We start from the raw sequence: 11017 nt of genomic DNA on the forward strand, positions 1-11017 counted from the left end.
TCTTTGCTTATTCTACCCTTTCATTTTTGCTTGGGAAAATAACAGTCGGCAGCAACACTGGGCTTGAGAAGCAACAGTGTGGGCACAAAACCAACAGTGTGGCCGTCTTACATCCTGGCTACAAGACACGATCTTGCTCTAGCTGCAGCTCTGCTAGTGCAAGTTCTTGAGAGAATCCTCTGACCTCTCAAAGCCTATGTCTTCACTTGTGAGGTGAGGTGGTTGGTTTAAATAAAAATGTGACTAAGATATTGCTACGTCATGCTACATACTTCTAGATACAAAGATGAATATGACAGTCCCTGCCTCAAGAAACTGACAATCTAACTTGGAAGATATGGTACACAAATCTCACAATATCACAGACCATGTAAGCATTATAAAGAATATGTGCTCTTACAGTCCTTTATAGAAGTTAATGGTCACTTAACTGACAGTAGAAACCAGGTAAGAGCTTCATGGAGGAAGAAATAGCATTTAAACTTTCAGGATAATTGGGAGTTTGAAAAAGAAGAAAGTGAACAAAGATTCAGGGAAAGAACAGATGGCCAGGCAAAGGGTAAGTGCCTGAAGATATAAGGACAGGAACACAATGAAAATATTTGGGAAATGACAAATAGTGCACTTTGGATAGCATGTACGGGAATAATAAAACACAAAGCTGAGAAAGCTGTCACTGTTTCTGAATTGGTAAATGGCAAAACCAGTCCTTTGGTTCAGGAGGATTAACTTGGCAGGGGTGGGTAGAAGTAAATGCTAAAGGGAACAGACTAGAGACAGAAGGCCAGTTAAGAGGTTACTGCAACAGACCAGGTAGGTGGCAATGAGGGCCTGAGCCAGGGTAGCAGTAGTGAAAACAAAGAGAGCTCATTAGTCATCATATTCAGCCAGCATTGTAAGTTGCTACTGACCCAATCATCTAAGGTAAGTAAACAGGCCATCCCAGGTAAAAATTACTAAAAAGGAGCCCTAATTTGAATAAAGTTTTCCTGACACAGAATGAAGAACAAGTGAGGCCAGACCCATGTTGAATTTAGAACCATCACCACCCTCCAGGCCTTATACTTTCACCACGGCACTTAGCCAACTGTGGAAAAGAAATATACACAGGAGACTCAAGAAACATCTTATTAATACAGTATTTATTTGTCTTCCTTCTGTCAAACCCTGAGCCAACCACTTTCCCCAGGCTGCCTGGGGAGGTATAGGAAAAGGAACATACAGGGCAGACAAGACATGGGAGAAAGAACTATGGGAGGTGGAGACGGCTCCTTCACATGGCGAAGAGGATGAGAAAGGCCACCATCAGGCAAAAGAGCCCCATGGCCTCTGAGAGGGCAAAGCCCAGAATGGCGTAGGAGAAGAGCTGTTGCTTCAGAGAAGGGTTCCTGGGAGAAGGGGAAGAAAAAAAGACTGAATTTCTAGTCCACACAAAGAAAAGAACATCAAAGGTGGGCTCAGGGAGAATTCATCCCAAGCTCATCTTATGTAACGAATCTCTCAGGGTAACATCATCATGCCCTAAATCTTGCCCTGACACATCAAGGGCTCTACAGAGACTGAATGAGGGGAGTGGACAATCCAAAATTGTATGACAAAATCGTATATAAACATTACCACCTTGAATAGATCACCCACATCATCATAATGTAAGATCTCTGGGCCTGGATACTTAACTATCCAGGGCCCAACCAGGATGGAGGAGGTACCCGCCAGAGTGACAGGGTCTACCACAGCAGTGCTTTCGAACTTTAAGCAGCAGAACCCCCAAATATGAAACACATAAAAGCCAAACTGTAATGGTAAAAAAGTGGGGTATGTTAAAAGCTTGTTTGACTGGTCTTCCTTTCATTCTCTAAGACAGTCTCTGGGACATACTCTCAGAACCCTAGGGCTTTATGGAGCACAATTAGAAAAACACTGTTCTAGAGGACAAAGGAGGCAGAGGAAAAACACTACCTCCTCTCATTTCACAACAGTCAAAAGAATAGGGGTTTTTCAAATGGTCTGTGGGGTTTAGATGATATGAATCAAAATGGTATAAAGAATTCCCAACTTTGAAAGTCAATATAAAAATTTCTATTTCCCTTGTTCTGTCACCTCTGGAAGCCTTCATGGATAAGGTAAAGCAACACCAGCTTTTAACAGAATTGTGGACACAGAAGCAGTTAGGCTTCTTGCTTCATATAAATCTTAGAAAATAAACTTATTTCCTCAAAGACATTAAGATAACTTGCGGAACTCTAGAGGATTAATTTAGTTCTAACAGTGAGTTGCCCAGAGATGGTGGGGACCAAATAGTCCCAAGTGTCAGGGAGCAGCAGGGCTGGCTACAAAGGCAATTTTCCCGGGAGTGACAGAGGGGAATTCCTGGGCATGGGGAAAACAGCAGTGAAGCCACTATGTAACTGAGGCTCTAGAATAGGGGCAGCAAACTTTTTCTGTAAAGGGACAGATAGTAAATATTTTAAGCTTTGTGGATCACATATGGTCTGTTGCCTTTTTTCCCCATGACATTTTAAAAATAAAAAACCCATTTTTAGTTTAGCTATGCAAAACTGGGCTGTGGCGCAGACATGCCCGCCCACCCACCTTAGTTTGCTGACTCCTGCTCTAAACCAAAGCTGTTCAATAATGGTCTATATCTGCACCATCCAATATGGTAGCCAATAGTCATATGTGTCTACTGAGCATGAAATATGGTGGGTGTGACTGAGGAACTGGAAACTTAAACTTGGTGTACTTTTAACTAAAATTTAAATTCAAATAGTCACACTTAGGGTAATGCAGCTCTAGATCCCCAAATATTTCTGCCTAGACCTTTGGAAAGCATATCAGAGAGCCAAAGGAGGGCCCACCTTACCTGGCATAACCAATGATGAGGCTCCCAAACACAGTCCCAATTCCAGCCCCAGAACCAGCCACCCCTACTGTGGCAGCCCCCGCCCCAATGAACTTGGCTGCTGTGTCGATGTCCCTTGAAATGGTGCTGGTTTGGAAGCTGCGGCTAGGAATAAATGAGGTCATGGTCTGTGGGGCTGCCACGCTGCTGAGGCTCTGTGAAGAAAAGGCAGGGAGAAGGTGAAGTTTTTAGGAAACCCCTTTTTACTTTGGAAACTTTTGTACTATTTAAACGCTTTATGCTATCAAATCCCATGGTTTCTCTTCCAAACAGAAAATCTTTTTACTCCCTGGAAAACCTTCTAAAATGCTGCCAAGCAGAACTTTTTAATGCACGACGTGGACTTCAAATACCTTTAAGATTCAAGTATGCTCTACAAGTGTTAAGACCAAAGCTGAAGCCCGAGCCTGTACTTAGTGCCATGAAGAGATTATCTTCCTAGGACTAAATGCTCCCAACTGAAGTCAGTAAATTAGGCCAAATAATAGCAGTTATTAGCAGCACACATGGGCATGTGCTATCAGTGCCAGAGCTGGAACACTAGAGCATATATGGTAACTGTTCTCCATCTCCTCTTAAAGCCAATGGCTTCCATCCTTCACTAATTTTCACTAATTTTTGTCTGTGATGATTGTCCCCAGCACTCCCCCTACTGGTTCGGCCAGGTAAGCCTCCTCACCCTTCAAACCACAGGCCCAATTCCACCTATAAGGTACCTCATCTGTCAGTGTCTCTGGTCGTTTCAGCACCACTGCAGAAAGCGATCGGCTCAGCATCTGAGAGGTGCTCCTGACCTAGTGGGAATCACACAAAGGCAAGAAGGTCAAGGAAAATTGAAGAGGAGTTTGGGAACCATTCAGCCCAAGTTGTTGCTCAGATACCCCTTTCATTCTCTTGAACTTAAATCAGAATCTTGGATCATTCTTTTACTTTTGGCAAATTCTAGATTCACCATTTCTCGTTTCCCAGGCTTCTCCTTTGCTTTAAGAGAAGAAAGTCTACTTCCTTTTGGACTACCCTCCCTGTACCCTTTCACAAGCCTTGAGCATGGGAATAAATATAAGCCTCAGCAGCATTTGCTTCGTTCAATTAGAGACATTTGACTAGCCCATAAGAAGGAAGTCAAGGGCCGGCCTGGTGGCTCAGGCGGTTAGAGCTCCATGCTCCTAAATCCAAAGACTGCCGGTTCGATTCCCACATGGGCCAGTGGGCTCTCAACCACAAGGTTGCCAGTTCGAGTCCCGCAAGGGATGGTAGGCTCCACCCCCTGCAACTAAAATTGAACATGGCACCTTGAGCTGAGCTGCCACTGAGCTCCCAGATGGCTCAGTTGGTTGGAGCGCGGGCTCTTAACCACAAGGGATGGTGGGCTGCGCCCCCTGCAACTAGTAATGGCAACTGTACTTGGAGCTGAGCTGCGCCCTCCACAACTAAAACTGAAATGACAACAACTTGAAGCTGAATGGCACCCTCCACAACTAAAATTGAAAGGACAACAACTTGACTTGGAAAAAAGCCTTGAAAGTACACACTGTTCCCCAATAAAGTCCTGTTCCCCTTCCCCAATAAAATCTTTTAAAAAAAGAAGGAAGTCAATAATTGGGACATTGTTCCCTGAATACATCCCTTCTGGCACACAGATCCATGCTCTAAGTTCACCTTCCGGGTAGCATTTTTCTACTAACCCCAAGCCAGTATCTCCAAGGCAGACAACCCGGTGGTTAACAGCCAGAGCTTTAGTCAGATCGATTATAGATTCATCTTTGCTCTCTATCAGCTGTGCAATCTTAGGACAAGTCCCTCAAATCTTTCTAGGCCTGTTTTCTCATCTTTGAAATAGGAATTGTCTCAGGGTTGATTTGAGGAGTGAATTAGATTATGTACACACACTGGTAAAGTCCGTGCCAGGCACAGTAAATGCTCAACAAATGGTATCCACTAAGGGCATCACTGTTTTTCACTACAGATGGAGAAACCAACTGCCTCCACCATTTAATAATTTGTAGTTTCTTCCATTTCTTCCATGCTGTTGCTTCTAAGTCAAGTATCTTTCCAATGAGTATTTATGTGTATTTTAGTTTCCCTCTCAAATTTAAGCTACCAGAGGGAAGTCTTAGCTATGGCTCTCCAACACTCAGGACAAAATCCTGTACACAGTGCAAGCTCGGTCCAAGTTCCAAGTCAGGCAATCCACTTCATGTTTACCATTTCTGGCTGGGTTCCACTTTACAGAAAATGTCAGGATAGGAATAACCTGATCTTGGTCTAGATTCTCACTTATACTCTTCTTCTAAGATGGCTGGATGAAAGGAATGAACTGGCCTCCAAGGGACATGGGGGTTGCCTGGTAAGCATTCACTTTCTCCTGTCAGGCTAGCATAGCAAAGGGTCTTCCTCAAGCCCAACTGTGAAGAACAAGGTTTGGCAAGGAAGAAAACAGATGCCCCTCCTGAAAAACTCTCCCAGAAAAAGCAGGTACTCACCAAGGAGGGGGTGGAAACAAACTTGGCGCACGCGTACATTTTCAGGGGATATGGGGCTGTGGCAGGAGAGCTGGAATTACAGAAGCAGCATTGTAAACATTGTCCTTGTTCACCAAAGGACATCCTTATGAAAAAGTGCTCTGGCAAATTTAAATGGCCCAGAGAGCAGAGTGACCTCAAGTCTTAGAAGAGATGCAGTTACAACTCTGAAGTCAAGATTTCCTCTACACAGCATCCAAGATTTCCTTATAATCAAGTGACTTCCGCTGGGTTGAACAAGTAGCCACTTAGTCCCAGCTTTAAGACCTGTTATTCATTTCCCATAGCCTTGGGGTTGCCAGAGGCATTTCCCCAGAATGTCCTTTGCCTAAATTTTCCTCAGTTTCCATTCAAAAAAGCGCCCTTCTCAAGACCTCATTGTCTGGGCCTTAAAAAGTTGCCCTTTAAAATACTCTTGTGAGATATTTGTTGAAGGCCAAGACACTGAAAGGGTCTCCAACAATCTAAAAAGATTAATTACCTGGAAGTATTTGATTCCTCAAATATTTCAATTTCCTACATTAATTAACAAGGTGAGGAACTTCGATCAACAAGGAACTTTGCCATTATTCTAATTAGCAACGAATGTTAAGTACTCATTTCCACCATTACACTAAGGGGTATTCAATTTGTATCCCCAAGATCTGAAACAACGCTGTCACCCCGTAGGTGCCTAAGTTGGTAGAACTGAACTTGAGTTATCTGGGGGCAAAGATGGTACATGCATTAAAAATGCATATTCTCGGCTCATGCCATAGACCTTCCTGGTCAAGATCTCTGGGGGTAAGGCCCAAGTACGTGTATTTCAACAAAGCTTCCCAAATGATTCTTAGGTAGACTGAGAGCATGGTCTAAAAACCAGTCTTGAAACTATGGTAGTGGTAGAGAAAGGATTTGAACTCTTCTCACTTAACAAGTGAATGCTTTCTAAGATGCTACAGGTTGAAATACTCAGTGATTACTCAGGCCTGTTAAGTGACACTTCCTTAAATGAGTTGGACTCATATTTTCCCAGGTTGTACTTCTGAATCCAGAATCGTAACTTTTAGATTAATGGATGTCTTCAACTCTTATCCTGTCTAGAACTCTAATTTCTGCCCCATATGTAATTCTAACCCATATTTGCTGCTGAACTAGTCAGGTTTTCTTGGGTCAAAATCCAAAATCGCTTTATAAAAGGGAGGACTTTTTCTCCAAGGAATTCAACCTCAAAATAATTTGTAAAATGTACTTAGGGGGATTAATCAAAATAACATATGTAAAGAGCTTAATGTGGTACTGGCACATAATAAGCCCAAAACAAAGGGTGGCAATTAAAGGAGCCTGCAGAGAAGTGGTCACTTAACCTTGGTTAAGTCTGCAATTGTTAGCTTACATCCCTGGCAACTGGCACCATCCAGAATCAGAGGGCCTAAATCATCATGGGTTTCTTCCTCGGTATAGATCCGCCAGTTACAGGACTGATGACTTACCCATTCTGTTCCTTAAACCTTCTTTTTCCTCTTGAGGGCATTGTCTGGGGACTCTCCGTAAACTAAACCCTTGACAGTAGACCTGGCGAGTGCAGACTATCCCCTGCACGTCCCACCCCACCCTTTTGGGGCAGCTGCCTCTAACGGAAAACCTCACTATTAGCCCACCACTTGCGTTTTTCCTAACTTCACAGGCGTGGAAGGAAGAGAACAGTACCGGGAGACAACCAAAAGTTCCAAAGAAACCGGCTTATTTTCTGCTATAGCTCTCGTAGATCACAGCCTGAAGGGAGAGGGTGTTTTGGCGGCTCTTCTACCACGTTCACAGTTTACTTTTTTAAATTGAGGGGTGCTGAGTAGAGGAGTTGGTGGCTTTAAATGATCCACTATCTCCATTGCTCAGCACCTGATGTCCTGAAGTCTGGAGGTTTCAGGATAATGAAGGCACGGAGTCAGAATGAGAGGAAAAAGCGGTGATAGGAGGGGAGAGTCTGGGGGTTGTGACAATTCTGAAAGGGCAAGAAGGTAAAAAAGGAGCGTGTGTAAGGGCTGGGTCGGAACAGGTGAAATGAGCACGCTGGGATTTGGCTTGCGCCAGCTCCCAGGCGCCCTCCCCACACGAGACATCCAAGATGGCGCCAAGCCCGCGCGGTTGGAGGTCACCGGCACACACAACGGGCCGATCTAAGGCGCGGGGATACCCGGAGCGAGGGAGGACGTGAAGACCCGGGTGGGAGCATGCAAAGCAAGGGCCTCAAAGGATCCGCGCAAAGTAGGGTATCCCGCGCGCCTGCGCGGCGCAAAGCGGGCGCGAGGGCCCAAAGCCTTACCTGCTCTCAGGGCAGAGAAGACGGAGAGGGAGGGGGGTGGAAATAGCGAAAGGAAGGCTCAGCGCATGCGCGGCCCGGACCAACGAGTCGCTCCGCCAAGGATAGAGTGTTTGCAATGTTGAGGCCGCCCAGGCGCCACAGCGCCGCCTGCCACCTCTCTGGCGTCATCTGGCCAGTCGCTCCACCTGGCGTTTAAGAGGAGAAACTGCCGGCGGAGCCGACCGTGTGCAGAAATGAGGACAGTTCCGCAGTGTAAGCCGATCCATAACGCGTAACTTGGCCTGCTGTTTGGTTTGCACAGCGTTTGGGATCTTGGGCTAGCTACCCCTTTCCGAGCATGCGCACTCACATTGGGAAAAAAAAATTTACCCAGAAAGTCAGTTTTAAATAGCATACAATTGGGATTGGGGTTCATTGCCCGAAATGTAGCAGGAGGGAAATTAAGACATGGAATTCCTGCCTTCTGTTCCCCCAGAAACTCTGGCTTTATAGATGGGAAACCCGTTCAATGGGCCAATAGTTAGCAAAACGCTCCAGCTGCCTCTGGTGGCTTGGCCTTTATTTCCCTCTCCCTCTTTATTCATTCCAGTGACCAGCCATGAGGAATCCAACATCAGTGAACCAGAAGATGGGGGCTAAAGATGATTGGCACTCAAGCACACTGACCTTAAGTCCTGAGACTACCAAGGAATACGGCACCACTGACCTGCCGTGAGGTTGCGAGGTCACCCCGGGCATGCTAGTGCCTCTGCCCAAGCTTCATCTACTCGAGTTGAGATAAGCCGACCCTCTCCTCTGAGGTGGTCCCATGGAAATCCCTAGGCTTCTCCCTCGTGCCCTTTCACTCATCCTTCCCCCATGTACGGAAGTGTGGGACTTCCCGCCCTTCATCGCTTCTTCTAGGCCTTTGTCTCCCAGACAGGGTTTGACCAGCCACTTTGAGGGCTGGCCTACCTAGTTCCCCTCATGTCCAAACTTCAGCCGTCCAGGGATCGTGCTTGAAAGCAGCACGAGAAAGACGGGGAAAGCTCACCAAACCCCCATAAAAAAATCAAAATAAATAAAAATAAAGCCGCGGCTGTAAATAAAGCCAAATCCGCCACCCTCTGAGGGGCCGTTTGTCCTCCCCTCCTTGGCCCCGTCCTTCCCGCCGCCCCCTCCGGTTCCCGGGCCCCGCGGCGCCCCGGCCCCGAGCTCCTCCATTTAATCGGATTTGGGAGAAGGGGAGGATAAATCACAGCAGCAGCTTTACGGTCCCGGAGGAGAGGCGAGCCGCAGCCAGGCACACCCCGGCCGGCGATAAAAACCGCCGCTGAAAGCCCACGGAGCAATTTCCCGGGACCCCGAGCGACGCCATTACAGGAATGTAATTTTGCCCGGATGAGGCCCCGAGTTTAATTATCCTCGCGGAGGAATTTCAATGCGGCCAATCCATCTTGCAGGCGGGCGGCAGAGGGATTTATATGGGCCCGTTATTTCACACCGATCCTCCATCTGCATTTTTATGGCCCTGAGCTCCTCCTGAAAGGGAGGGGAAGCAGTGCGGAGAAATGGGAGAAACCGGAGTAGCGGGCGAGGAGAAAAGGGTGGGGGACTTCCCACCCTTCCTAAATTCACGATTCCAGCTCGATGAGGATTCTCTCCCTGGTTCCCCTGAAATTCCCAATCTCCCTTCAGTTCCAGTGGTTGTCTGGGGGGAGGAGGTTAGGTGAGGAATGGAGCTGGGATCCTTGCGAATCAATCAACAGGTATTTACCAAGGACCAAGCAGTGCCAGGCACTGTGTCAGATGCTGTGAGGGGCAAGGGAAGACAGACTAGCAAGGAAGGATATCCTCTGAAGTCTCCAGACACCCCACCCCGCCCATACTGAATTCCTTTTAACTCTCAGCTTCACGTCCTCCGAGTCAAAAAGTCCACAATTCTGCTACCACCAAACGGTTGTTGCAGCTGTTTGTTGCGACAATTTAGACCCCTCTCCGGTATCGATAACGATAATCTCCCAAACGAGATTTGGAGAAAGGGCGCATGAGGAAGCTAAAGCTGGCTCCTCCCAAAAGTTGTTACAGCCTGCAATGTATAATTCTCCTTCACTCCCCGATTCACTGGATTCAGACCAACCTGGGTTTCCAAATTGCTGTGTGACCTCGGACAAGCTGTTTAACCTCCCTAAATCGATTTCCTCGCATGTAAATTGGGAATAATGATAGTGCTGACCCCACAACAAACATTGGGATAATATAGGTGAAGCTTTTAGCAAGGTTCCTTGAACTCATTATAGTTAGGGGTATTGCAACTCAATTCTGCACTGACCTCTAGAGACATTATTACAAGGTCCTTTCAATGATATCTCTTGAAAGAGACTCAACTATCACTTACTGAACTTTTTCACCTATATAAATCATGCAAAACAAGTTGTTTGACAGGTTGGTGGGTGGAGATCTGAGAATCCTGTGGGCTATTGCTATTAGGTTGGAAGCCAGAAATTAAATCAGTAGGGGAACGAACAATGAGACTACAGAAAGAGGATGTGGGTATGTGGGGGAGGAATTTGAGAACAACAAAAGATGATCCAAGAGAACAGTGGCACAGAGTCTAGGGATTTTCTTTACCCAGAGCTTGGGAAAGTGTCCTTCCTTCACTGAGGGAAAACCGTCCGGGAAGGAAAGGGTGTGGAGCCAGACCTATCCTTTCCAATCAATTCCTTTCTTTTCCTACCAGACCATGTAACAAGGTTGGCCTGATTGGCCAGCTTTTCTAATGACTGTTAGTGGCAGATTCTGATTGGTTAGCAGCCTCCCTGCACAGTGGTGACGAAGCAATGAGATTGCTCTTTTCTTCCTTAGGATTGGTTAACAACTCTCAGGGGAGCCAGAGACTCATTTTAATTGACTGGATAGGCTAGGAGGGAGGTCCAGCACCTCTCATATAGAAATACTGAGCGTTCTTTTCCACAAAGGTCACCAAGGAAGAGTCTTGATTGGCTTATGCATGTTTGCTTTTAGAGGGAAATACAATAGCTTAGTGAAGAAGAATCAAGAGAATCATGCAGGTATGCCACACAGTTCAATTTGAAACACCAAACAGAGAGAGGGGTTTACCAGAGAGAAACATAAGAGGGATAAAAAGAGACACAAGGAAACACATGCACAAAAAAATTACCAGAGAGAAGAGGAAGGGTTTGAATAATATGTTTTTCACTCCTGATGGTCTAAGATAAGGCTACTTTATGATGCATTTTGCTAGATGCACATGTTGCCAGCACGTGGTGTGAAAAGAATAGCTGTCCTGGT

The 11017-nt window shown here is 46.1% G+C and overlaps 1 protein-coding gene across 2 annotated transcripts; it reads right to left on the reverse strand.

Moving 5' to 3' along the window:
- Nucleotides 1-1121: 1121 nt before the first annotated feature.
- Nucleotides 1122-7871, reverse strand: ATP5MC2 (ATP synthase membrane subunit c locus 2). Of its 2 annotated transcripts, none has more exons than XM_033118530.1 (5): nucleotides 7727-7871; nucleotides 5386-5455; nucleotides 3619-3696; nucleotides 2864-3057; nucleotides 1122-1388 (listed from the first exon to the last, which is right to left on the reverse strand). In XM_033118530.1, the coding sequence occupies exons 2-5, from the start codon at nucleotides 5422-5424 to the stop codon at nucleotides 1274-1276; spliced, it is 426 nt and encodes a 141-aa protein (XP_032974421.1). In that variant the 5' UTR covers nucleotides 5425-5455; nucleotides 7727-7871; the 3' UTR covers nucleotides 1122-1273. The 2 variants fall into 2 exon arrangements, with proteins under 2 accessions (XP_032974421.1, XP_032974422.1); XM_033118531.1 differs by lacking the exon at nucleotides 7727-7871 and adding an exon at nucleotides 7114-7263.
- Between the last annotated feature and the right edge of the window lie 3146 nt (nucleotides 7872-11017).

Source organism: Rhinolophus ferrumequinum, chromosome 10, assembly GCF_004115265.2.
Source record: "Rhinolophus ferrumequinum isolate MPI-CBG mRhiFer1 chromosome 10, mRhiFer1_v1.p, whole genome shotgun sequence".
Classification (NCBI taxonomy): Eukaryota; Metazoa; Chordata; class Mammalia; order Chiroptera; family Rhinolophidae; genus Rhinolophus; species Rhinolophus ferrumequinum.